This window comes from Anoplolepis gracilipes, chromosome 5 (assembly GCF_047496725.1).
Source record: "Anoplolepis gracilipes chromosome 5, ASM4749672v1, whole genome shotgun sequence".
Classification (NCBI taxonomy): Eukaryota; Metazoa; Arthropoda; class Insecta; order Hymenoptera; family Formicidae; genus Anoplolepis; species Anoplolepis gracilipes.
Window position 1 is genome coordinate 6,326,283 of NC_132974.1, and position 27,573 is coordinate 6,353,855.

At 37.3% G+C, this 27,573-nt stretch overlaps 4 protein-coding genes across 11 annotated transcripts; 3 read left to right on the forward strand and 1 right to left on the reverse strand.

Annotated features, from left to right (window-relative positions):
- Positions 1-597: 597 nt before the first annotated feature.
- Positions 598-12,794, forward strand: Tab2 (TAK1-associated binding protein 2). 5 transcript variants are annotated; one of them, XM_072891819.1, is made up of 11 exons: positions 598-836; positions 7,237-7,377; positions 8,483-8,999; positions 9,717-10,088; positions 10,341-10,565; positions 11,193-11,344; positions 11,415-11,508; positions 11,584-11,850; positions 12,339-12,405; positions 12,502-12,558; positions 12,661-12,794. In XM_072891819.1, exons 2-11 carry the CDS (start codon positions 7,270-7,272, stop codon positions 12,689-12,691), a joined length of 1,890 nt encoding a protein of 629 aa, XP_072747920.1. In that variant the 5' UTR covers positions 598-836; positions 7,237-7,269; the 3' UTR covers positions 12,692-12,794. The 5 variants fall into 5 exon arrangements, with proteins under 5 accessions (XP_072747920.1, XP_072747923.1, XP_072747924.1 ...); XM_072891822.1 differs by lacking the exon at positions 12,339-12,405; XM_072891823.1 differs by lacking the exon at positions 7,237-7,377.
- A 158-nt stretch (positions 12,795-12,952) lies between these two features.
- LOC140665574 (pre-mRNA-splicing factor Syf2) lies at positions 12,953-14,365 on the reverse strand. Its single transcript, XM_072891835.1, has 4 exons — positions 14,132-14,365; positions 13,725-13,865; positions 13,355-13,650; positions 12,953-13,269 (listed from the first exon to the last, which is right to left on the reverse strand). Exons 1-4 carry the CDS (start codon positions 14,225-14,227, stop codon positions 13,104-13,106), a joined length of 699 nt encoding a protein of 232 aa, XP_072747936.1. The 5' UTR covers positions 14,228-14,365; the 3' UTR covers positions 12,953-13,103.
- Positions 14,366-14,538: 173 nt separating this feature from the next.
- LOC140665568 (uncharacterized) lies at positions 14,539-19,780 on the forward strand. 2 transcript variants are annotated; one of them, XM_072891825.1, is made up of 2 exons: positions 14,539-14,984; positions 17,432-19,780. In XM_072891825.1, exon 2 carries the CDS (start codon positions 17,441-17,443, stop codon positions 19,061-19,063), a length of 1,623 nt encoding a protein of 540 aa, XP_072747926.1. In that variant the 5' UTR covers positions 14,539-14,984; positions 17,432-17,440; the 3' UTR covers positions 19,064-19,780. The 2 variants fall into 2 exon arrangements, with proteins under 2 accessions (XP_072747926.1, XP_072747925.1); XM_072891824.1 differs by having other exon boundaries at positions 14,540-15,184.
- Positions 19,781-21,017: 1,237 nt separating this feature from the next.
- On the forward strand, positions 21,018-27,550 carry LOC140665851 (uncharacterized). Of its 3 annotated transcripts, none has more exons than XM_072892430.1 (6): positions 21,018-21,272; positions 21,439-21,717; positions 21,832-21,931; positions 22,040-25,599; positions 25,800-25,961; positions 26,045-27,550. In XM_072892430.1, exons 1-6 carry the CDS (start codon positions 21,234-21,236, stop codon positions 26,267-26,269), a joined length of 4,365 nt encoding a protein of 1,454 aa, XP_072748531.1. In that variant the 5' UTR covers positions 21,018-21,233; the 3' UTR covers positions 26,270-27,550. The 3 variants fall into 3 exon arrangements, with proteins under 3 accessions (XP_072748531.1, XP_072748530.1, XP_072748532.1); XM_072892429.1 differs by having other exon boundaries at positions 21,020-21,272; positions 22,040-25,611; XM_072892431.1 differs by having other exon boundaries at positions 21,021-21,349; positions 22,040-25,611.
- Positions 27,551-27,573: the final 23 nt, after the last annotated feature.

Sequence of the window (27,573 nt, forward strand, 5' to 3'; positions counted from 1 at the left end):
ACTGATTCAGATGAGATTATCAACATAATTTTTTCCACGAAAGAGAACTCGACCGACTTGAAGCCGAGAGAACATTCTGCAAGCAGAGCTAGAGATACGAGAGAAATATGACCGAGGACAAAAAAAGGAAGAGGAACCGTATCCGTCGCGACGTCGGTGTCCACCGTCTCGTACACGCTTTAAAATAGCACGTATCGCCGTCCCGTCCCGTCCCTTCCTTTCCCTTCCCTTCATGTGGCGAGCTATTATGACGCGTCTCCCATTCATAAATAGGGACGGCTTATCGGCGCGACAGCCATCTTGACTACGCGATCGCGTGAGTTTCCATCATCAGATTTATCCCGTCGCCGTTGTCCGCGATCGTTTCGTTCGCAAAAAAATTAGCGAGACATTATTCGCACGTGGAACGCCGCGCGTCACGTCAAATCGCGCGCCCAATCGTCACTCGTCACGCGGCCTCGACTCCGAGCGGAAGTCGCGGCGAGCAGCGCGGTGGTCGGTGTCGGTACGCAGTGCACAGCTGATCAGTGGCTCCGACGGACGGTAGCCGTTCGGCTCGTGCGCGAGTCTGTCCGACGCGAAGGAAAAACGTGAAGAAGTGCGAAAGAAAAAAGAGAGGCCGGTGCGGAACGGCCGCGGTCGTGTACAGCGGTGACAGGTGAAAGCCTCCGGAAGACGAGGAAGGATAGAGGTCCGATAAAGCGCGCGCGGATCTCTCGGGCGATCCAGGTCCGTTACTTCTACCGAAGCGTAGGTGTTCGCGGTGACGAGGAAAGGAGGTGGTGCACAAAAACATCGCAGCTCGCTCGTCGGACGTTTCCGATGGTTGCCGTCCGGTAAGTGTGTGCCGAGTTTGTCCATCGGAATTTCGAGGTCTGAAAATTCGGCGCTCTAGGGCGCTCGTCGCCGTCGTCATCATCGACGACGTGGACGACGACGGCGTCGCTCGTGAGAAAGAGGTGCGCGGTGCGGAGCGCACTCTGACTTTTACGGTTACCCCGCGCGGCACGAAAATACACCTGCGATAGAATGCATCGGATGGATACACGCCGTAACAACAATGCGCTCCCGGTGCATGCGTCCGAGAGATTCGACCATCGTTCGTTTCGGTTACGCGGTTGCGTCTCTCCTGTTTTCCTTTCCTCTCCGATGTATTGGAAATATATGTGTGTGTATGTATGTATATATATATATATATATATTTATTTCACATTCTGAATGTATTTATAAAAAGCATAGCGTAGCGCAGAAATAGGTTTATCGTGAAACCGGTAGGGCTATCTTTAACGCTTCTACGCCGATGTCTTGCATTGTAGACGCGGAAAAATGTTCATCGAAGTCATACTAGTTTCAATCGTTGCGTAAACAGTTTATGGAGATAATCTATCACGAACTCGAAGGCCGATACTTGCGTTGCAAGTTTCCGCGCATGATTAAAGATTGTATGCGCGTTCTTATGAAAACAACAATGGCGAGACCTAAAAAAGCCCACAGGCTTCATTTAATACGCCAATCGATCGATTAACGATTCTTGACTGAGCATTGCAAGTTTTCTTATTTTTTTCATTGGAAATGAATATTTACTGAAACAAATGGAATTGACAAATAAATTACATATACTTTATCATTTCGTATGCCTAGACAAGAATGACAGATAAGATTTTCAATAAAAGTAGGATTTTTTTATCTTTGAGATGTCACATAAATTTGGAGTGTAAAGCACGAAATAATATGGATGCGCTCTCTATTCGACTAGGAAATGGAAAAGAGGAGACGAAGTGTATTAGTTGTACAACAGCGCGGTCGGCCTGTATCACTGCATCAATTTAATGTTCTGCCATAAAACAAATGTATCGCGTGCCTGTCATAACAAGCTCGCGGTGAAGCGTTACATCTCTCGCTGCGTCGGTTTATTTAAAGTCAGAGTACATACTAGCGACGATTGGCCAACGAGGCCAGGTGCTCGTCTCCTGCGATTGAGACGTCCTGGGGTGCCGATTGATGCGTCGTGGCGTGTTGAACTTGGAACGAATCTAATTGAAAAATTAAATCTCAATCGTATAAAAATCTAATACGTACATATATCATGAAAGAGCTTTGACCAAAAAAACAGCTTAGAATTTTCTAAATTTCTAAACAATACTAAAAAAAAAAAAGAATTTACTTGTAGAGTGGATCGTTTCAATTTTTTTCACTCAGTCACGATTTCATCTTTTTATCGGTATCTTATATTTTTTTCTCGTTTATACATAATAATAATAAATAAATACACCTTCTAACATTATCGATATTAATATGAAATATCGAAAACATTGTCATTTTGTCGGTACCATTATTCATCTCAGTCTTTTATATTATTCAAGAGATGCAATGGTTAGGCGACCAAACTGGCATAATTAAGCTTTTATTCAGTTATTCGGTGTTAAACGAGCTTATCATTACAGCCACAACGTTTCGACCTTTGGTTTAGGTCCTTATCAAGTCTATTCAAATGATGAGCAGTAATTATTTCATGGTTGTCTGTTACACATCACAAACACACGGCAGAAAATAGACTTGAGACGAATAAAAGCTTAATTATGTCAGTTTGGTCGCCTAACCATTGCATCTCTTGAATTACTTCATCGCTAGCGATATCATCTACATTTTAATTTATTTTATATTATTGTTTTTATTTTCATCGTTGTGATAAAAAATCCATTAAAATTTCAACAATTCAAAACCTAATAAATTCAATACGCTTGATTTTGAATTACATAGGTTTAATATAAACTTAATAAAATAATTTAACAAAGTATAATTTTTTTTGCAGAAACTCTTATTCTTGATATAGCCTCGAGAAAGAAATATTTATCATTTTTTCCGCCAAATGATCCATGCTTATGCAGTTGCAAATGAATTAGGCTCATTGGATAATTTCGCTTAATGGTTCAATTAAAATACGTGGCAAATACTCGCGACAATGAAAGTTTTCATCGAGACGTGATTGTACGTTGTGTATGGAATTTGGATTTAAAAGCCAGCAATGTTTATATTTAAATGAAAGAGTCGCTCAAAGAATCGATATCGATTTTTAGGATGATTGACGAATTATAGTTATAATTATGAAAGTAATTGGAATTCGTACAACTTTCACTTTAAAATAATTAAATCATCTCTTTTTTATTTTGACAGATTAAAAATTAAAACTTTTAATTAATTAAATTAATGGAACTGAATCACATTAGATACAATAATATTTAAATAACTTAATAATTGCATACATATATCACAGAGATATCCAGAGAATTGTAACCGACAACATTTACAAATGTAAGATGATGGTTGGGTTTGCGGATTCTCACGAGAGAGAGAAAAAAGTGTGATATTGTTTTCAGTATGGGTGGCGTTTATTTTTGCCACGCGACTTATCGTACGGTTCTGGTTAACGTTAACGGTGCGTCTCACCCGTCAATTATTATTCCTGGTTCCTTATTTTTGTCTGGTGGCCGACCGACTCGACGCCCCCGACATACGTTAAACTCCGGATTAGCTTTTGTCATGTCGGATTTATCGGTTGTCGAAATAGTGTCGCAATGTCAAATTGTACATCTAATCTTCAGTCTTTCAATACCCTTTCAATCGCGACACAATTTCGAAAAATGGAATCGATGAATATTAGATATATTACATTTATAAAATGCACATTCGATATATTTGAAAAAAAAAAAAAAAAAATATATTTGAAGACACACTTCATAGAGTCTTAGAATAGATTCACGAAGCACGGCCACGACTCAAGTTGCTATTCACGGTTCATTACGTTCGTACGTCACTATGCTAATGAAACGTTATTACGTTTACAATTAGCTGCCGGGACTGTTGCGAGGCAACAGGTGCCAGACAGTCGTGTACTTTGTAATTTTAAAGACTCATCGTGCAATTCATTATGTAATTTGCGACACGATAAAAAGCAACCGTAATCGCTACCGCTCTGCCGAATTCACGGAGAGACAGACTTTTTGCTCTTCTCTCTACAGAAAATTATTATTATTCCCGCGGTCGTGACGCGGGAATTGTCTCTTTTCGCGACACCTGCGCAAAATAATCCTCGATAGTCGCGCTTTCGGTCGATCGTAGGGACCCTCGGCTTCGGATTTCATCGAAGAGGCGGATTTCCGCGGCGCTTAAAAATAATTCCACGCGGAATAAAAGAAAAGGAAAGATGCGGTGTGGAAATACCGGGCGGAATCCACCGCTTTTCCTCGTGTTTCTACACGGAGCCAGACGAAAACAGCCGCGTTGCGCGTGTCTCCTCGGTATTTCATGACACAAATATCTTCTCGGCAGCCTGGAATTCCGCTTTTCCTTTTTCGCTTGTCCCGACGCGAACGACGCTTCGTTTCTCCTCTTAAAACGTCCCTGTCGTCGACAAGCGTTCCGACTTTCCGCGATAGAGTACCTGTTTTTCTGTCAATAAGCTTCTCTGAGAAACTTCTCTGTCAGTCGCAATTTTATCTTCTTATCGGAAGTGTCGAAAATGCGAAATTCAACTGTTAACATATTTGCCTATATTGCTGAATTCTTTCAATTACTTCAAGAGCTCTTTTCCGAAATGTGATCGCAATAAAAGCTTATTTTTTATTATATATAACATACACATACATTTCATATATTTTAACTATAAAATTAAATTAATTTTATTAAAGAGTCTAAACTAACTTTTATTTAAGTAATTTTTACGGCTAACAAAGATTCGTCGTGTTTGGTCTACTCTGTCGTGACTTGTTTAATTTTCAATCCATGCTTCTTGCGATAATTACTCTATTTAATCTATCGCAGTACACACGACAGTAGCATTCGATCACATTCTACGCCATTGAAAAAGTACCTTTGGCACGAACAGGTTGATTTATTCGACTGGTTGTGCACGAGATTCGAGAACAGGGACCGGAACGAATTTGCGCGGCCATCTTCGAGTGCTGCCCACTCGCATTTATTTGCATTTCGCTCATTTACGTATAGACTTGATTTCGAAAATCTCGAGAAAAAGAGTGAATTACTTGCCAAAAATCGTCAAAGTAACGAAAGAGTAAATGAATTTAAAATAATGTCTGGAGAGAGTGAATGAGAGTAAGAGAGAGAGAGAGAGAGAGAGAGAAATAAAAGCTCATATACATATAAAAAATTTCTATCATGCAAAAGGGGAGCACTATTTCATTTCTCATCAATATTTTCTTATTAACTATCTCTATTCTTTTAATAATTAAAAGCTATATATATGCTTATAGAGAAGTACAATAAAAAAGATGTAGTTTCCCGATAGATGCATGTATAATAAAATATAATTATGTTGACAATTTAATCAAATTAATTGTATAATTAATTTAAGAACAGAAATGACAGAGGGGTACGATTGCAAAATTGTATACGAAATAATACGGGCCACGCGCCACTTTTCTCTCTGATTGATGTCTCACTCACCTGACCTACCATCTCGCCAGGTGCGAGATGGAAGAAATGGAAGCGGCGGAGATTATTAATTCTCTCTAGCACTTTATTTCACCGCGTGGCCATGTGCCAAATGCGAATTCCGAATGCGACCGAAGCTTTTTCGTCTCCCCCGAAGTCTTTTCCAATCGAATTGGCGTCGCGCGCGACGTTCGCCAGACTGAGCTCTTGGGAGAGCAGTTAAATGCAAATTATTGCAGCCTGAAAGCATTTTTTCAGTTAATTTAAAAAGGAAGTCGACGGTAATTATAGAGGAAAATATATTTTTTCTCTTTTTTTTTTTCATTAAAAAATCATTCACACTGGTCTCGTGCGCATGTTTTTGCTTTATCATTGTTATTGCATTTTTTTCTCTCATTTTTGTCTCTTGTAATATTTTTAAAATTATTTATAATTATTTTTATCTCTTTATGAGATAATATTAATTTATTTTTATTACTAATATAATGCTGTTTTTAATTTTTACTTTATTATGACTGTCTATAGTCTCGCGTAAATAAAACGTCTTTTTTTGCAAATAAATTTATCCGCAAAATTACATCACAGTCTTTAGTACTGGCTAATTACGCGACTCTATTACGTGGCTTACCGCACAGGTGTCTATCGTCTTCCTACGTAACTGTCAATTCCTCAATGTAACGGGTGTCGTAGAGCGATCAGTCGCGTTGGAATAGATCAGAATTTCAAATTAGCCTGCGCGAATTTTGGCAGTTTTTGACAAAAAAATTCTGCGATGATTCATCTCGTGCGTAAGCATACATATTTAGATTTCTTCTGAATCGTATAAGTTTATATAGTTGCTATTTTTTTAACTACTATACTATTATTTACTACTACTTCTAAGAAAGATATATAATAATAAAAGTATTGTAATAACATACATATAAATATTCTAGAGTATAAATAAAAGATTTTTTTGTAATTCAGATCTGAATTCGATCTCGCTACTTGAGTATAGATCTATTATATTGATCTATTGTATTTCAATTTATAATCTTGTAAGAGAACAATGTAAGCTTGTAGACGTAGAAGTATAGAAGAAATTCTTTCCAGGGGATAATGTGGACTTTCATTTGATTAATTGTAGGAAAACAAACCATTGTTCGACTTGTGCGTTACTCCTGAAAAAAGTGTTAGCCAGCCGAGTTTATAAATACGACAAGATATGAAAATGATGAGAAAACTTCCGCCTCTCTTGAAGGGAAGTTCCAAGAGTAACGCATCGCACCTGCCGAATCTCCTCCCGAAAATAAAGAAACAGAGAGAAAGAGAGTGTGCGCGCACGTGTACACTTTTGACGCGGTTGCCAGGTTCCACGGTCTTTTTCTTTTGATCTTTTTCCCGTCATTATCGCACGTGATCGAGTCATAGAAAGTCCAACACCGGTCACCGTTTTTCACGCTCTCATTCAACTTTTTATCAGCGCATCGTTCGAGCAGCAGATCGTCGAGATCGCCCCGACAAGTCTACAAGAGCGTTCGATCTGGATACGGCCCAACTCGCTTATACAATAAATTACAAAATATCCAAGTTTCTGGGAAAGCTTCCGGATCGCGTTATTACGAGAGAACTCTTGGCTCGTCTTTCGTTATCGCAACGATCATTACAAAAGACGAGAGAATCCTCTTGGCTCGCGTCGGCCATGAATATAGCGTAAAATTTACGGGAACCTGAGACCGATTGCTTTGTATATCGGTCCGACACGACGAGACGTCCAAATGTAACGATAATACGTGGCACCTGCAGGTAGAGGCCCTGCCAGGAGGATGGGGGCCCACGATGGGGGAGTGCCACTGCTCTAACATCACTATCATGCAGCTGTTCCACGAGCTGAAGCAGCAGTTCCCCGCGCTCCCTGATCACGTCGTCTCCCAGTGCATCGCCCAGGTATACAGGTGGCCTTTGTCCGTCAGGAGTGTGACCCTATTAAACAAAACATCCTCGGCTCCCGCGTCTCTCCGAAGCACCCGAGAGAGAATTACTAAAACTAACTCGTCGTCTCCCTAATTGTCGCAATAACGACTAACCGCCGGCGCTTAACACGATTTACAATTTAATTGGTAATCATGTCTCCCTTTCCTCGCCTGTCATGCATCGTTTAATCCATTTGCACGAGCGTGGAACCTGTGTGTATCTTATTTAAGTATATAAGCCGTTCTCCACAGAATTACTGGACATATTTCTTGCTTATACATTTAGATTCTTTAGTCGATTTGGAAATAAATTTTTCTCAAGAATAACGAATTCTTGCAAATTAAATTTTAGGAAAATGGACGACAAAAGCATAAAAAAATTAATTTCAAGTTTAATCGAATTTTAATTAGTCAAAATTAACCCTTACTTCGTATTGTTATTTTTGGCACCTTCTAACTGTACAGGTGGATGTGGGTCAGCGTATTTTCGATAAGTTTATTAATATGTAAAAGTGTTTTAAAAAATGTGAAAAAATGTATATACCTTCTTTGAATATTCTAAATAAAGACTAAAATAATAAATTTGAAAAATAATTTACTTAAATATATTATTTTATGATTATTTGTTTTCGAGAAATTGACGTGTTGTTAGAAAAATCACAGACAAAAATGATCCATCAGTACGGAATAAGGGTTAATAATATAATAAAAACTTGGAAATAAACTTTATTTCTGTTTTCTTCAACATCACCGATGAAAGATTGCATCCAAATTGGCCGAGGAAATTACAGGATACCCGATGCTTCTAGAATATTGTATGTAAATCTTTCTCAGCATCACACATACGTGTACGTGTGATGTCCGAGGATAATTGTAAACAATCTCGCGACGTGTTCAATTTCGGAACGCAGTGATTTCGGCGAGGAATCCGAAGACAAGGAACGCAAGCTCAGACGTGCGTTCCGCAATATATGATACATACATCTCCGAAAACATATCTGGGAAAAAAAAAATCGACGTTTCGTCGGGGAGATGAACGCCAGATGAACCCGCTGACCGTAGGTACGTGTGCGTTGCAGAACAGTCACGATCGGGAGATATGCGCGAGGAGCCTCCGGGCCACCCAGGAGTCCCGTCCATCGCCGGGCGCGTTTCCACCACCGGCTCCTTGCATCGGGGTGCAACAACAACAACAACAACAACAACCACCACCACAACAACAACAGCTGCCATCTCCGTCGCAACAACGAGAACAGCAACGTTGCTGCGCGATGAATCAGGTTCAGCAGCAGCAACAGCAGCAGCAGCAACGCGGCATCCCGGTCGGTGTCAGGCGTCCCCATCGACCGGCGTCGTTGGACATCGGTATGACACGTCGTTGCATTCCCCCCGCCGTCGTAGGTTGCATTCGCACCCCCGCCGTCACGACCTCCACAGCGTCGAATCCCATCGTCGTCACCCCCTCGTCCGCCCCGGCCGCCTGCACGTCGCGCGGCTTCTTCGACGACGGTTACATTGTCAATAGCAACGGCAGCAACGCGCCGTCCGGCTTCGAGCTCAACGTCAACGTCGCCTGCAGCCCCGCGGGCAATCGCGGTACGGATGCTGTCGTTGCTGAAATCGTATTCGCAATATTTAACGTCGAGCGGAAGGAGTTGCAGCGTGTTTACTTCCGTCGAATTTATATATACAATATATATATATATATATATATATATATATATATATATATATATATTGGATATAAAAAATGTATAAACAGGACACATTTTTGGAAACAATATAAATTATTTTTTCTCAGACGAAATATTTTTAGTAGATTTTAACGACATATTGCAGAGTAGCTGAGTATCAATACCAAGCGTTAAATATGTGATACGATTAAGCGAAGGTTTGAAAATTAAATACGATGGTATCGAATCAAAAGTGATCGCAGCACGTATAATGAAGGCTTTATCTCGCTCCAGATAATGATAAAGATAAATAGAATATCTATGGACTTTATCAAGAATAAAGCGGATCGTATCATGCTAAGCGTTTTCTTCTCGAGAGATCGAATAATTACTCTTATTCTAATTGTTATCTTATCGTTAGTATTGCGGATAGATATTATTTTTATTAATCGCACTTTCATATATGCTCTCACAATCATCATTTAGCAATTCGGACGGACCAGTTCGCAAGTTAATTTCGATGCAGACATACACCGTCGACTTCTTTTGATTTGCGCCATCGGCTCTAAAATTGGTCGCAAAAATTATTGAAAAAAAAATTGAAGACAAATTAAATTGAATTGTAATTTTACACCGACAGATTTTCGAACGGTACCGACAATCGGTGCCTGTAAACGAAGCGACCTCGTCGTCGTGCCACGACCTCATTACGCTGAACCTCTGTTAGCCGTCGGGAAGTCCGGGGCGCAGATCGATCATACGCGAAGTTATACCTCGGTCAGCTTGACTCTCAGGCCGCCTTCTTCCGAGCCGCAACCCCCGATCGATATCAGATCGGAAGGATCGAGCCTGACTTATTCGACCTCGTCCCTGGATCCACGTGGCTTTCAAAGTCGCCTCCAGATCAGCATCGGTCCCGGAAACGTCGGCAGCGTGGCGACGGCGAGGATAAGACCGCCGATGGCCAGCAGCCTATTATCGTCGACTCAGACGAGTCCACAGCGGCCGCCTGGTACGTTCTTAGTTTCAAACAAATTTGCAAATAGTAGCTTTGAACAGTTTATAATGCTTTTTAGAAAAAAAATATATATTTATCCAGAAGGAAATTTAATAAGAGAAAATATAAAAAGAGAATTTATTAACATAAAATATATAAAATACAATTGATTGTTATTTTTAATAAAAAAAATTTCGTCTAGATTTGTCAAAGAATCTATTACTAAAATTAACACGGAATTTTTCTTCTTTTTTGCAACACTCCCAGGACTTCCGCCAGGACCGCCGAGCCAGCTGCCAAGACCGACGACAACGACGATGAGCGCGCCGACTACACCCTCCGTACCACCGACAACGAATATCGTCCCAATTTGCAGTCTGCCGACGACGCCTTCCGTACCCACGACGATCAGCATCGCACCTCCCTCCAGTGTCAGTGTTGGGGAACACACACAGTCCACTTCCGATCAGAACCAATCGTCGTTGAATCAAAGTAATGCCAGAACGATGACAAGATTTCCTACTCCAACTTCTGCAGCTATAGCGTTGCAGAAGCGCGCGCACGTGTATATTTACCTGGAAGTCAGTCGGTCGCACGTACTACACCCACGCACGCAACACCGGGAACGTTATTTACGCATTCCTGACCCCACGCTCCGGGCTATACATAGCCGCACGCCGCGGTTACAGCTACACGGACCACCTGATCCGGTTTTTCTGACCGCGAGAGTCCGCGCGTTTCCTGGACCTCGCTACGTTAAACGCACCCGTGGCCTTCGCTCTTTTTTTTCGCGAAACTTCAACGAAGAAATGCGATAATATTATAATGTTGTTTACAACGCATCAAGTACATTTTTTAATTTACGCAGATACGAAAGCTAATGAAAAGTTATCTTATTTATATTATCATAGCGATCAGTAAAATTGTAATAAAATGACGGATAATGTGATAAAATTAACGAATCGCGGCCGCTATGTCATTAATTGCGAGAGTGTTCTCTCTCGCGGCGAGATAGAATTAGAAAGCCGTCGTGGATTAAGTTAAAGTAAGCGTTGAGGCGGTTCGACTCGTCTTATCTGTGTGTGCTCGTCAGTTAAAATTGTTATTGGAATTTTTTAGTGACGAAGCACCAAAAGAAGTTAATCGCGGAGCAACTGGCTAGAAAAGAAAGACTCGCCAGAGAATTAAGGGCCGAGAAAGGACGACTCGAAGCCATGAAGAAGGAAGTACAAGCTCTTGCTAAACCAGTAGATCCTTTGGTATCCCCTCAAGTATGTACAAAGCGAAAAATGCGCGATATGATTCTTTTTTTATGTGTATTTTAATGTGAAATTCTTGCAGGAGCTGAAAAGACGGCTGAAAAGCGAAATATATATGCTTCAGGTCGAGTGTGACAGGTTGGCCGTTCAGGTGGATCAATGGTCAGACAGACGAGGTATCTTACTTCCTATTATATTGTCACATAAGATTATAAGCAGTTTTTAAACAGCTCGAATAATTGTGTTTTTAGTACCACTGGGCGAAACCAACGAGGAGTTTTATCAGAGCATTTATACTGGCCAGCCGTTGCCGACAAGACCACTGAATCTACAACCGCCACCTTTACCGAGTCAACCTCCAGTGTGGCGATCGGAACAGCCGACGATAATGGAAAGCGACAATGAACGGGATGAACCATCGTGGGTCTGCACCATGTGTACTTTCGACAATCATCCGCTAATGAACAAGTGCGAGGAGTGCGATATGCCGAGACTGTTAACCCCCAGCGGTAGTGCAGGTACAGTGCACGGCAAATCGCCAGGACCGATACTATCGACCTTGTTTTTGTCGTCCCCGTCGGCAACGACTCGTTGTGAACGTCCTTCAATATCACTCCAGTCACCCAGAATAGAATAGTTCGTTGCCTAACAGCATGTCGTTTGATTTGTGATATAATTTCCGCGGAAACTTGCTAAAGTTATTTCGTTTGGCCGATTAAACACTAATCGATTGAACTTTGAAGTTGACATGATGAAACATTTATATAAAAGTGATATATTTTATCATCACTGTATTTTTAGGAAACTTAACAAATGAGCTATTATTAAACTGTGTTATAAAAATTAATTGTGTACTTAATTATGATTAATTGATCCTGTTTTTATAATAAAGAACAAAGCGCAGTTTTATTTGTGAGAGATGTGTGTGTATTTGTTGATTTCGATAGCGCATGATTAATTAATATTTTATTTACAAATTATGTATTTTTTATATGATTCTTTTAAGCACTAACATTGAACGTTGAAATAGCATTGATATTTTCAAGCAAAAAGTATTATGACTCTAATTTAAGGTAAGGAAAGACATTTTTTATGTTATTTTGATAATTACATGATATTATTTCATCAAATTTTACAGCAATGCTATAAAATGAATCTCTAACTTTCAGGGGAGACGCAAGATATTCATATACGAGTAACACATCATCACAATTTTTCGCCAAGACGTAAGTATACTCGCTATTTTTGTTTGCACACATAATATTTATACTATTTATAATATTTACACTACTAGTAAAAATAATTATTTTTACATGTTATATTTTCAGGTACAGTGCACAGTTGGGTGGTATGACGTGAACTGAATTAGAAATTTTTAAAGAACTGTACATATATATAATTATATTATTTATATTAAATAAAAATTGTAGGGGCTCTAAGTGATTATAATAGAATATGTGACTAATGTAATAATTTTTTATTTGCAATTAGTGTGTATATATTACGCGTTATTAGTTAAGTAGTTCGCTGTAAAGTCTCTGTTTTCAAGTTGACAAGTAACTAATTGGATTTTCTGACATATATTTCTCGCTTTTCGGAGAAATTTCTAGAACATTTAGATTTTCACGTATCAACGTGTACTAAGCCGGTGTATAATAACGCAAGATATATTTAACTACAAAATTCTCTTCAGATTCTTACTTGTATAAAAATTATTGCATATATAAAATACAAAGTATATTTGTATATGATAATTATAACAATATTGTCATTATATAGCCGTACCCCTCTCCAAGTTCAACTTTGTCTCTCGAGTATACTCGCCGTAGAATCTTTCCAGTTTCTGATTGAACTTTGCATTACGTTCATTAATGTAATCGATATCCGCGTCATCATTATGCATTCTACGCCTGCTATACTTCTCTCTCTTTGCAATCCTGTAAAAAAAAAAAGTGTAAAATATGAGAAATATGTTGATGCAATATGATGCAATTTCACTGTAAAATCATTAATTTTACTTACTGTTTTTCCAGATTGGTGACCATTTTGTCTATCGCTTCTTTTTTATCTTCATGTAAGCCATGCAATATCGTATTTCGATCCCCATAAAAGGCAGGACCTAGTTTTTCCTTTGCATCTTCATATGCCTCCATGTTTGGTTTGATATTCTTCACCAATCTGTTATATGATCGTATTGCTGCTTGTTCGTAATCTGAGAAACCTGGGTCTGGATTTTGTTTGCTCTTCTTTTTCCTAGCTATTCTCTCTGCTTCTGTAGCTTCGATGTTCAACAATTTCATCCGTTCGTAATCTTCACCCTGTAAAGAAAGTACAAGTTAAGTAAGTAAGTTTATATCTAAAAATGTAAAATTTTTGATATATGCCATATTACTTTAGACTCTGCTTCTTTCCTAGCAGCTTCGTCCTGTATTATCCATTCAGCTTGTCTCTTGCGAGATTCCCAATTAGCAGGTAGCTTGTTCCTCTTATCCTCCTCTACAACTTCTTTGTGATTCTGCATTCTGGCTTCATTCTATTGAATCAATAAAGATAATGTAGACAAACTACAATAATATATTCTAATAAACTAATATATACATTCACACATTTGATAATGCGGAGCTAGAATAACCAATAAAAATATAAAGAGAGAAAGGGATGTTCAGAAATATTTAGCTTTTCACAATTAGCTTCAAAGTAACACAGTGATATTGATTATTCCGATTTCAAAAGATTGAATTGTAAAACTCTTGTAAAACATCTTTCACACAGGCTAGTTTTGATTGATTGCAAACTCACCCTTTTACCATGAAGTTCCCTGAGTCGTTTCATCCTTTCTTTATATTTTTCTGTCGCGGATTGCGTCGACGATGTACTCGATGCGGCATCATCCATCTTCAAATTGAATTGAATATTGATTTTCAAGACGATTTTCACACAAACTTGGTGGAACGTCAAAACGCAAGTAAAGTAACATCAATTTCTCAAGATCATAAAGAAGCAGGGCGCGCCAACTATGTCTGACAAAATGCAGACGTAGAACTACGTGATCATATCCGAGAGTGGTAAATTTCTGATCGATCAACTGTCGGTATAATCGATCTCCTTATATCTCTATTACCACTCTTCGTTGTCAGATCTCACTGAACTCGAGTTCCACGAAAGGAGCCATTATCGTCGAAAGCTCAGTGCTTTACAGTGCGCAACGTGATATAGATCTATATTCAAAAGGTTTTCCAAGCTTCGTTTGTCATCCAGTTGATCCACGTACCGATCGACGCTGGTTAAGTGATCTTTACCATAAATCCCTTTACCCCTCCGGCTCTCTCTCTCTCTCTCTCTCTCTCTCTCTCTCTCTCTCTCTCTCTCTCTCTCTCTCTCTCTCTCTTTCTCGCGCTATTTATCCTTTCCTCTCGCTCCTTCCCATGCCCTCCTCTCCCTTGCTCTATCCGACTCCACTTTTTACGGACTTTTCGAGATTCCCGCGGGTAGGGCGCGGACGGAACGGACAGACGAGCGGGAACGCATAACGCATACGAGCACAAGCACGAGCGCGAAGGAACAGAGGTGACGGAGTAGTGGAGCACGAGACAGTTAAAGCGGAGGCGCGCGCGTACGCGAGGGCTGAGCCGAAGGCCGAGCGTGGTGCAAGGTGCGAGGTGCGACCCGAGAGTGTCGAGGGGCCGAGAGAGAGAGAGAGAGAGAGAGAGAGAGAGAGAGAGCGCGGGCATGGAAACTTTGGAGTCGAGTCGCGTGTGCCGCCTGTGCGGCCAGCAGTCGGGCATCTCCATCAACATCTTCGACGAGAGTGAGAACCACGTCAGGAAGATCAACGCCGTGCTGCCGATCATGGTATGTTGCTCACGTTTCTTCTCTCGTTCGGGCGTTCTTGCGCGCTCTCTCTCTCTCTCTCTCTCTCTCTCTCTCTCTCTCTCTCTCTCTTTCTCTCTCTCTCTAACTCCCCCTCTCTCTTCTCCGCATCCGTTTTTTTTTCCGTTCGCGATGCTCCCTACTAATCGGAGGGCGGAGGGTACGCGCTTTCGCTCGCGTGTGTACAGTTTTCGCCCTCGCGAGCGAGGACTGTGATGTCGATGTTCACCCTGCTATTCTCGTCTCATTGTGAAAGGCGAGCTCCGTTATTATTAGCGCTGCGCTTTATGTGGTTTCTTTCAATTCTTTCCCTTTTCATTTTACCCCTTCTCTTCCCTTCTCCTCCCTTCTCTTGAATGCTTACGTAGCTCCGATGTGAGAAAAGGGTATTGTAATATATTAGCGAGATAATGAGAGAATTTGTGTTTGTCATTGACACGTGAAATCGACGAACGAGGAGAGAGAGCATTAATGAATTCCAGGGGGGTAGCTCGCACGTGGCTTTTTGTACGAACGTGGCACGTGTCACTGCCTACGTGCAAGAACTTTGCGCGAGATGATGAAAACTTCTCGAGGACGGAATTATCTGTTTTTGATTAAATTATTGATTTGCAAAAGTGAGGTTATCATCAGTTTTGCGCGCCAACGCGTTCCGAAATATCAGGAATGTAGATTTCTATTGCGTAATTCGAAACTCGAGGGATTTTATTACATCGTCAAAGCGCAGATTTTTTGCATCGGCGTTACGATTTTTTGGATTTATTCCGTTTAATTATGTTTCCTAAGAGTTCTTGATATTATTTTTTTACGTTTTTCTTCGCATATTTTTTTTAGTTTCTTTTAACACAAGTTCAATCTATTCTTTTAATTTTATTAATATTAGAGATTGAAATATAAAATTTATAAATATTTATTATATTTATATATTTTTTAAATATATTTTAAAGACTTCAAATATATATATGTATTAATATATAAATATATATTTTTTTTATAAAACTATTGTTTAAAATACCGATTTAATTTAATGCATTTATTATATTTATGTTTATAAAAACAAAAATTTTATAATAAATATAAGATTCAAATTTATTTATCTTTCGAATGTGTAAGGTGTTTTAGAAGTTTTTATATTAACTTTGTACGTTTTGTAATTTCCAATAATTATTTTTTTTCTCTTTCGACTTAATAAATCAATTTATTTTCATGATTTAATGTTTTCCCCTAATATTATTCTCGAAATAATCAAAACAATTTTGAGATATCTTCGAATCATCCAGATTATTTGCATTATGTACATCTTATATATATATATATATATATATATACATATATAATATATATCTGTAAATAAAAAAGATTAATATATCACACTTTATGAAAATAGATATCAAATTAAATTGCTTAATCATTCCGTTTTTATAAATATTAATGTATTATATCAAGTATATATTTTTCTGTTTTTAAATTCTAAAATGTAGATGATATGATTAACGGATTTAAATAGACACAAAAATACAGAATGATATTTTATTAATATATAATGAATATACATATATAGAATAAAAGCATAGACAGAAATATAGATTCATTAAATTAATTATGAGTTAATTAAAAATAAGCAATTAAAAATAAGCAATTAAATCTGTGTCTACTTATGCCTGTTTGGACTATTTTGTTATTAGCGAAGTTGTAAGAATACCGCAATAATGTTAATGAACGGAAGTTTCCAAGTTTGTATACCACGCCATTTACATATGTATATCTATTACATACGCACATTCATTACAAACACGAATGTGGTATGCATTCAATTATTCCTTATTTATTTCCTACAATTCGACAATTGATCCTGTCGCTTTCCTGAGAATTTCATAAAAATTGTCCAATCAACAATTGAGAACAACAGATTATAATTAATTGCACAACAATCGAAAGATTTTATATAACGTAATAACTTTATTTCTTTTTTTTTTTTTTGCAGAATCTTTCTTTTCTTTTATAGAAAACATATCTGTCGAGAAAATAAAGTTTGCGAAAATTAATCTTTGATCAAAATTTAACTAAAGATATTAACTTTTTCTCGGGCTTAAAATTAATTTCTTGTGGTCGGAAAAAAGAAAAGAACGAGTTAAATGAACATTGTATCGAACACATTGATTGATCCTTAAAAATTTACTACTCGCGGGATCACGTTCTTTTGATTCGTATCCACTGTGCATTCTTTAGGTGCACGAGATGGATCTACTTCCAAAGCAGATGTGCCATCGGTGTAGCTACAAGCTAGAGGAGTTCCATAAGTTCTACGTGGACTGCTTGAAAACGGATGCGGCGCTCAAAAGCCAGTTGTCGTGGATGCGAAAGGACCGGGGCAAGGAGAAGATCGGCGTGCCAATGGTGCATATTGAGAACGTGAAGATCAAGGCAGAGTCGCTCGATTACGACGCGTACGAGTTGGAGCCGCTGATAGAGAACATGGAGTACATCAACTCGATGAATTCGATGGCACTTCCTGCCGGCGGAATTCACAATGGATTGACATTTGCGACGCTCTCGCGTTACCGATGTTGCTGTGATAAGAAGGACCAAAGCAGAACAAAAAGGACTACGGAATTCTGTCAGAATTATAGAGAATCCATGTCCAAGTGCGGCGAGATCGCGGGTGACTCACGTAAGAGAACTTTCGAGAACGCTGCCGCCAGATTAAGACCGATCAAGAAAAACACTTTTATGCAAGCGGTGTTTCCAGATTGTCCGCAGAATCGTTTGCCGTGCGTCGACGCTATCGAGAATGCACGAAATCGTTTGACCGCAGATACGAACACCAAAGATGATGTATCTTCCCTGGATACGCGAAACCGTTCTTACGATGGATTCGAAGCGATTCCTAAAAATCAAGCAGCTTCGAAAAGTACGATAGTGCGGAATTTGAGACCTAGGAAAAATCTGGTGAACTATGCGTCGAATAAGAGAACAATAGTGCAAAATTTGAAACCCAGGACAAATCTGATAAACTATGCGTCGAATAAGAGGAGATTGTCGATTGGTGTTGATCCGGGACCGTCTGTAACGAATAATTCGGATGTTTCTAATCCAAAAACGACGTTTATGTCGAACTTTAAGCTGACTCGACAGATTAAAGTGGAACAAATAGACGAGTTGGAAGGACGCAGTTTAAGACCGAGAAAAAACATCATTGATTATCAGGAACCGAAAATGAGGAAGGTATCGGATTATCGCATAAAGAGACGCAAGGTGGAGGAGCAGAATTCGAAGCTGCATTCGATAAACGAAAATACATCTTCGAGTGAATTTACTCTGAAGCTTAAGATAAAACAAGAAGTTTTAGATGACCTGGAAGATATGGTGCTCAGTGAAACGACTAACGCGATACCTCGATTACCGAATAACTCGCACGCCGATTTACCTGCGAAGGTCGAAGTAACGAGTGATAACGATGTCAGTTTACGAGATGACATGTCAAATTACTTCAAGTCGAATCATCCACAATTACGAAATAAATTCCAACTAGCCAAGCGAAAATCGTTGTCCAACATCATGAAGAACAGACTAGCGAAGACGAAGAAGATCTATCGATTACCAGCGGCGAATTATTCGCCAAAATGTCTGAGGAGTCAGGATGCCTACCTGAGAAACGGTAAGGCAAGAAAGAACGATTATATGGAATGGTCGATGAAGAAGTTACAAACGAAAAAACTGATGGACATGGTCAATAAAAATGAGAAGACGAAGCCAGCGATAGTGAAACTAGCTGAGACCATTAAACACTATTGCGAGACGTGCAATATTAGCTTCAAGAATAAGGAATTATTCAGATTACATAGATGCTACTACGATTGATTTTTTCTCACGTGGTCGAATTCCCGAGAAATACAAAATTTACGAGCTATCTAAAAGATATTTAAAAGAATAGGAAGGAGTGTGAAAGAGTCTTTAGGATATCTTCTTATCTCGAAGATATGTAAAAGAAAATAATTAAGAAATCCTTCATTTTTTTTATTACATGAAAGTGCAATTGTACCTATAAATTTCTATTTGCAAATTGTTTTGATTTTTTTTTCTGATTTGCGGATATATCGCTGGTGAAATGACACGCACTTTATTTAAATTTAATCTATTCTATATAACGATAACAAAACGAAATTCTTGTTTATATAATGTACCTGCTTGTAAAAATTTTAAATTTAAATTTAAAATTTTTTTTTATTTTTTGCAATACCAACATTAGTTATATAATCATTGATTTTTTAATTTTTCTTTTATTGGAATTTTTGTTGCATGTATATTAAGATTATCGATTACGATACATACGCAGGGACAATAAACGGGAAATAATAGAGTGTGTACATAATTGTACTTTGTTTAGATATAATATTATCTGTTATTATCTTTACTATACCATTTATTTTATAAACGAGAATATATGTGCATACTTACACCTTGTTCATCGACTTACGTATGTATACACATTAAACAATAACAATTGTTGCATATGCTTAAGATTGTATGTAAGAAATTCACAAGTCGCCTTCAAAGATTAAAAAATAAATATACGAATAGATAGATAGATAGATAAATAGATAGATAGAGATCTATTTTATGAAAAGAGATATAAATATATGTCGATATATATTTCATGAGAATATGTGATATATGTATATGAAAATAACGATCAATTTTTTGGAGAACTCAATGTTACGAAGATTAACGTATATAATAATCGAAAAATTGCTCTTTTTACGCTACTTTGAAATTTTATATATTAATACGATCGATATATTTTGATAATATTGTTCTATTAAAAAAATTATATTTTATTTAAAAAATTAATTTTTTTTAGAATTATTAAACATTGAAATTTATCAACATTACGATTATGATAAAAATATAGATTCTTTAAATAATTAATTATACTTTAATTTCATCATTATATCAAATATAAAAATTAAATAATATTATTATATCATTAAAATTTATCCACAATAATCATATTGATATTAACTGCATACATTTTGATGCAATCTCTTATTGTTACAAAGTGCTTCTCTGAATCATCTGTCCGTTGTTAATATACAAATAGATAGATATTGTTATTCCCTAAAAATATATCTTTCTCATATCAATGAAAACTGATTAATAAATGTTATACAACTGCATAAATTATTATAATGTCTATAAAAAATAACCTGATCCCGTATCCTGATCTTATACCATTTCTTAACTTTTTATTAAAACAAAATTCTATTTCTAATTCATATATTTTTATATAACACTATTAAATGTGATAATATTAAAACAATATTATTTATTACATATATAACAAATTAAGTGGCGGTAAAATGCTTCGACAAAAAAAAATTTAATCTATACTACAATGATGATTATAATTGATAATCAAAAATTGTTTTGAAAAAACATTTGTGTGTCATATAAACGTTTTGCATAAAATGCGATTTTATAATTTGTGGTCAATTTAGAGAAAATTAAATTTTTGTCACAAGTAATACAATTTTTTATAACTATTTTGGCAATGATATGTAAATAAAATCGAGGCTCTCTTTTAGATAATAAAATAAATGATTAGTAATGGCAAAATTGAGAGCAAAGGAATATAGTGTATAACAATTGATATGATAAAGATAATACAGATTCAAAAATAAAATAAAATTATAAATAAAAATAATTAGTTCATTATATCCACAATTATATCGATTGTTATACACTATATTCCCTTGCTCTCTATTGCCATTACTAATCATTTATTTTATTTTGGTAATGATATATTTTTTTTTTTTTTTTTTACATGGGAGTTATTTTATTTTGTATGCATTGTGTGTATCCACCATTGCGTGAACCGTAGCCCGTAGCCCGTAGCCCGTAGCGTAGCGGCAACCAAACGAATTACAGGTAACAAACAAACAAAAAGTATGGCAGGTGTCAAAAAGTTCGAGGAAGATGACCGATTACAAACAGTGTTTTGAGTTAATTTCACCTGAGACCAAACAGTGAAATGTCTTCGGATACTGGAAAATCGCCGCGAATCGAAGATGTAAGGTTCATTTTAGTGCTTTATATACCCGCAAACCCTATGGACGCTCGTTTAACCTTAAATGTATATCACTGGAGGTGCGTCGAGCGATATTTCCAAAGCTTTTTCATTAGGCGAAATAAATTGATAACAGTGTTTTATATGTGTGTTAAAATTATTTTTTTAGTTAATCTCCTCAGAAGATGATACTTTGGGATCCTCCGTAAGTCTGAGTATTGGGGAGAATTCGGTTCGCATCAAGAAAAAGGCTAAACCTACCAAAGAAACTGAACAATTATCGATTGATAAGAAAGATATACAAGATAAATGGTGGTTGAAAAGACCTGAAACACGTTTAGATGTTTCAAGTGCCAAGAATGCAGACGCAAAAATGAAGCAGTCTCCTACTCCTACGGATGTCAGCTCTTCTATGAAAGAGTTTCTCGAGAAGGAGAGAATGTGCAAAGTAATTGATTAAATCATGTAATAATATAGTAAAATTTTTTTATAATTTAATTTAAGAATATAGTTGCGAATACTTTTATCTTTACTATTTCTAAAATATTACATGTTTTTTTAGGTGGTGTCAAAAAGCGAAGGAGAACTGAAAGACAAAGATGATACCTTATGCGATATACTTGCATCTACAGCTTTTGATAAATATCCATCAGATTTTGAAAGTAAGTTTTTTATATAATATGTCAAATTAAAGCTTATTACATATATACAAAATATATATACAAAACAATATTTGATTAACAATATTGATGTGCTTACGTTTGATATAGATGCTACTGATGAAGATATTGGTAGTATATTGGAAGAAATGAGCAAAATTGCTGGTGCATTAAGTCCTAATTCAGGTCCTGAACGTACCAAATCTGGTGATTCCAGTAAGAATCCCATCGAATCGCAAGAAGAGAAGTCAGTAGAGGAATTATTAGAGGAAGCCGAGAAACTAGTGAGGAAAAATAGTAGTACTCTGTCAAAAAGTATATCCAAATCTGATACTCTAGTACCAGAAAATAATCAGGATGAAAGCCTGAGTAGAGTAAGGCAATTAGAAGCTGATATTTTTCAATTAATAGAAGAGGAAGTTCATAAAGAAACAGAAAAAATAAAGAGAAGTCCGAAAAATGAGAAAAGACGAGAAAATAGTCCCGGATTCGAGAGTGTTTACGAAAGCCTAAATAGTTTGAAACCACCAAAGACACTGGAACTTCAAAGAAAAAAATTTGAAGAACAGAAAGTTGAGATATCAAGCAGTTCTGATTTGGATGATCCAATTGAGAGGCATTCCAAGTCCGAGGAATTAAAGAGCACGAAGAAAATAGAAATAGAAAAGGAAAATCTGCAAAAAGAAATCACCGATGTAGACAAAAACTTTTTTGAAGATTTCTTGAGAAAATCTAAGGAAAAGGCGGAAGGTGGAATGTCTGGGAGTTCTAGTTTCGGGCAGGAAGATTTCTCACACTTCTTAAAGCTGCTTCAAGGGCAAAGTGTGGACAAAAAGGAGCTAGAATCAAAAGAGCCTAATATAGTTTATGATCTTTTCTTGAAATCTACCAGTGGCCAGCTATCGACTGTAGAGGATCAATTAATTAGTGGCAAAACCCCGGAGTTTCCAGAAAAAGAATTTTCCGAAATATTAGAAAAGGAATTATCAGATACGAACAGTGCACATATTGAACATGAAATTAATGAAAGTGATTCCAGTGTTAGTGAAAAACAATCTAAACGAGCACCTAATTCTCCATCAATTGCGGCAACATTCTTGAAAAATTCTAGCAAAGAATCTAAAAAATCTGTTTCAACAGATGTAGAAAAGAAAAGTAATAAAAATGTAATAGAAGACAATAAAAAAATAGTTAATTCTGAAGGTGAATTCTATACAGTGGGATTAACTCCAAGATTAGAATTGTTTGCAGATGCAATACCCAAACTCATGGCTGAAAAGTTAAATGAAAATGTGAAGGAGGATACGGAAAAAATAGATTTGGTGCCTAACAAATCTGTGTGCGCAGAAGCAAAGATTGATACAAAAATGGAAAATTTGCATGTTGCCAAAGCATTCAAGACTTCTAAGATGGATCATCAAGAAGGATCTGATCTGAAAAAAACAATAGATGTATGTAAAAGTGATCGTGTGGTTAGTGCACCGAGTAATAAGCAATTGAAAAAAGAAATAAGATTTTGCAAATCCAAGAGCTATGATCAAATATGCCAACCTCCTCTAAGATCTTCGCTCGAAAATATCAGAACTAACAAAGCATCGGATGTGCCCAAGAAATCTACGAATCTGGTCTCTAGAAAATCACCAATGATAAAACCAAAAGTGCAACCCAGATCAATTCCTAAAACTATATCGAAACCTAATGCATTTTCAAAACCAAAAATGGATTCTGTTAAAACTGGATCTACATCTAGTTTACCAGCTGCGTGTAAAGGATCTCAGTTGAAATCACCTGACAGTTACAGGAAAAATTTGATGGCTGCCGGAGATTCGAAGCAGATTACAATGAAACGTGATTGGGAGATGTTATGTTGTGAGGAGAGACATAAGAACACGCTTTTAAAACAACAACTGGAAGCCGAGGCGAAGTTGTACAAAAATCAAATCGAAGAAATGCGTACGTCCTTCGAGAGTGAACTATTTGCCTTGAAGAAACAGAATATAATTTTGAAAGCGCGAGTCGACGAACTTTCTCTGAACGAAAGGCTTGTAGAAATTCCAGCTAAAAACGATACAAAGATTGTTCTTCTAGAACAAGAATTGGAAAAGCAAGAGAACTTAATTCGTGCTTACGAGACCGAAAACAAAAAGTTGATGCAAGACACGAAACGCATGCAAGAAGAGTTGAAGAATTTGCAGTCTAAACAGAAGACCACGGTATCAGAAGTGAACGAAATGCAACAGCTCACTGATCGGGTGAAAGATCTTCAGGAGGAGACGTTGAAGCTGAATCTCGAGGTGTCGGAATTGAAAGAGAAAAACGTCAATTGTCTGTTGAAAAATGATGATTTGTCGCAACAGAACAGTTTACTCATGGACGAATTAGAAATGTTTAAGGATCAGCTGAGAGCGAAGAACAACTTTATCACGGATCGGTTGCAAGTGATGAGCACCGCAGAGTTAGAACTGAAAAAACAGATAGAAGATATGAGTATCAAATTGAGTTCAAAGTCGGAGCAACTGCGAGTAACGAAGCAGGAGTTGGACAAGTTTCAGCAAGAGTTATTGCCTTTGGAAAAGGAAGTGATGGAACTCAGAATTAAGGAGGGGCACCTTCAGGATAAATTGCAAGTAAGCAAGAGTCACATCGAGCGCGAGAAGCAGCTGACGCAGAAGCTCAAGGATCAAGTTATTTTGGACAATAAGAGAATCATAGACCTAAACAGACAAGTGCGTGAATTAGAACGTATACTCAAGAGGAAGAATCCGGATTCGGTCTCGGCTCTCATATTGACCGCCAATTCGGAACAGGAAAAGATTGGTTCTGAGAAAGTAAAACTCCTGGAGGAAAGAATAGCGAGTCTCGAGAACGAGATTAAAGACAAGGAGGATATCGCGCAACAAAATTTAGTTGACTTGCAGAGAAAGTTCTCTGACATGAAAGAAAAATACGTGATGCAGATAACGGAGTTGGAAGCGAACCTGTTGGAAGCTACCGCAAAGGAGCACAAGTTGTATAATGACATGTTCACGCAGACGACAGTCAGGTATGTTGAGAGCAAAAGTATGGAGACTAACAAAAAAGACGATAAAACTTTAGCGATGGAAGAGAAGAAGGATCAAAAAGCGGTAAAGGTTGGACCAAAATCTCAAAATCCAAAAGAAGACGCACATCTTATTGCTACTATAAGAGGCTTAAAATTGGAAATCGCGAATAAAGATAAAGCAGTCTCGAAAATAACCAAGGAATATCAAGAGTTACAGAAGACGAACCGAAGATTGCAGAAAGAACGAGAGAAATTATTGAATGATCGGAGGAGCTTTAGAAGCATGGATTTCGACAGAGTGTTTCGAGGAATGAAAAACGGTGAAGGAAACGATCAGAATTCAAATGTTTATCAGAACGGACATGTTTCCGACTCGCAAAGACTGTCGTCGTCGACACCAAAGTTGTATGATCCGATGCAGTACACGGAAAACGGCAAGAACGGAGTTATCAAAAAGTTAACTAACGAAAATGACATTTTGAAAGAAGAGCTGAACAAGATGAACAAGGACTTTATGACTTTAAAGAGCAAGAGGCTGCATGATTTGAATCTCCTGCAGGAGGAACACGAACGGGAAATGGCTACTCTTGTGAAAGAATACAGCATCAAATTCGGAGACTCTAAAGTGGTAAAGTTACAGGTTTGTAATGCTTAGCAAGCACTTGGCTTCCTTGTATTGTATTTACTTTTTATCATCTGATCGCACAAAATTTAGAGTAGATCTTTATTTTGCCTATGTAGAGTAGAAGAAATCTTTGCTTCGCTCATAATATATTCATCTATTATGGCACTGAGAGAATCTATTATTTCATAATTTTTATTATTAAGGGCCAGATTAATACTCAGGGAGCGATCATATCGCACTTAAAAGAGCAAATCGAAACGTTTCGGGACTACAAGGAGCAGGTAGTCGTGCTGAAGGCCGAAAGAGAGCATTTGGAGAATAAAGTAAAAACGCTGACCGAGAAAGTCAAGTACTTATCAACGCCGGTATGTGAAAAATATTCTTAACTTTTAAGATAGCCTCTCTCTCCTCTCTTAAAATCTTTCGAGATAATGTTTTGTCATTTCAGGGAACAGAACAATTGCAGTTATTACAGGATAAAATTACGATTCTCCAGCAACGACACGAAAGTAGAGAAATGACCTTGCAGACCTTGATTCGTGACTTATTGAGAAACCGAACGCAGTGCAAGGACTGCAAAAACGGGAAAGGCAAGAATCGACAACTTTGCTATTTTCGACAAGAGCTCGATCATATTTTAGGGATGCTACAAGAAATCGCTAACGTCCATTGATATCGCTGAATCGAGAAATCGTTTCTGTTATCGTACAATCGGATGGTTCTCGGTTCGTCATCGAATATTGTGATAATTTTTACAGAATTAAGACTTGCGATGTAATCTTAAATAATTCCCGAGAGAGGCATTAGATACATAGATATCGAAGGTATATAGATAAACGCATTTGTTCGCGTTATATTCAGCCAAAATATTTAGTCGATATCTTTCCGTCGATTCTTCCAGGATTTGTGAGGATTATTATCGTTATTAATGCACAATCTTCTTTCTCGCGTCCATGATACATCGTTCGTTCTGCGAGTTCGTGCCTATCAGCATGGAATTTGCAAATTATTCGATAGGCTCGGATCACTGCCAAACAGAGGAACGCTATCGCGAACTAGCGTAATCCAACGACGAACGTATAACTGTAATTTAATTTTTTCAGAATTCTGTACGTCGTCAATTTTCTTGCTGCGCATGCAATATCTCGAAGTACTGCCCGCTTTATTAATTAATCTATTTTTATTAAATTACAAATTAATTTTTAGTATAATATAACTCGTGCATACTTTCTTTTAATTAGGTCTTTTTTACTTATTTATTTATTTATTGAGTATTAAATAAAAAATTGCACCGTTTATAGAAATTTTTTTTTATTGATGTTATTACAATTTATTCTTATAATAAATTTTATGACATACTACTTGGGGAGGGAGGAGAAAAAAAAGAAAGTAGGCGAATAATAAAAGTATCTTCTACAAGTTTTCTTCCAAAGGTAAACAATATATCTCTAGTTTTTTACGGATAATTTTTGAAAACTTTGCTATGTACATAGAGCGTTATAAGATAAACCGCTGTATTTATTTCGAATAAAACTCTGCGTCGGTTTATTCGCGATCAACGAAATCGAGTCAGCGCGCTCGACTATATCATGTGTATTATCGTATATATTATAAGTACTCTAGTTTATTATTATTACTGTTGCCAAGTCTAGCTGGTGGTTTAACGATCTCATGAAATATAGTCATGTCTGTACGCGTACATAATAAACGCGAGCACGTCGCACAAATCGACGTGACCGAGGCTTATAAATGAACAATCGATAAAGTGGAATGCCTATTTTTCTGTAACGCTTTCTAAAGCGTTTTCAAAGCAATCATCTTCCTGAAACTCGGTTACGTCAAATCACACAATCACACTCTTTTTCTAAATAGATTTAAGCTCGTTACAGATACACACATAATGTACAAAATCCAAAATTATAACTTTAATAAATTTAATCTTTTCGTCGATTAATCGATACCTTTTTTGATAATAGC

Coding starts and splice junctions, on each gene's coding strand:
- LOC140665574 (XM_072891835.1), bottom strand. CDS start 14,227: ATGGATGATGCCGCATCGAGTACATCGTCGACGCAATCCGCGACAGAA. Junction 13,651..13,724: donor GGAAAGAAGCAGAGTCTAAA/GTAATATGGCAT, acceptor CTTTCTTTACAG/GGTGAAGATTACGAACGGAT. Junction 13,270..13,354: donor GTCACCAATCTGGAAAAACA/GTAAGTAAAATT, acceptor TTTTTTTTACAG/GATTGCAAAGAGAGAGAAGT.
- Tab2 (XM_072891819.1), top strand. CDS start 7,270: ATGGGGGAGTGCCACTGCTCTAACATCACTATCATGCAGCTGTTCCAC. Junction 11,345..11,414: donor ATCCTTTGGTATCCCCTCAA/GTATGTACAAAG, acceptor AAATTCTTGCAG/GAGCTGAAAAGACGGCTGAA. Junction 12,406..12,501: donor TATTATGACTCTAATTTAAG/GTAAGGAAAGAC, acceptor TCTAACTTTCAG/GGGAGACGCAAGATATTCAT.
- LOC140665568 (XM_072891824.1), top strand. CDS start 15,062: ATGGAAACTTTGGAGTCGAGTCGCGTGTGCCGCCTGTGCGGCCAGCAG. Junction 15,185..17,431: donor ACGCCGTGCTGCCGATCATG/GTATGTTGCTCA, acceptor TGCATTCTTTAG/GTGCACGAGATGGATCTACT.
- LOC140665851 (XM_072892429.1), top strand. CDS start 21,234: ATGTCTTCGGATACTGGAAAATCGCCGCGAATCGAAGAT. Junction 21,273..21,438: donor AATCGCCGCGAATCGAAGAT/GTAAGGTTCATT, acceptor TTATTTTTTTAG/TTAATCTCCTCAGAAGATGA. Junction 21,718..21,831: donor AGAAGGAGAGAATGTGCAAA/GTAATTGATTAA, acceptor ATGTTTTTTTAG/GTGGTGTCAAAAAGCGAAGG.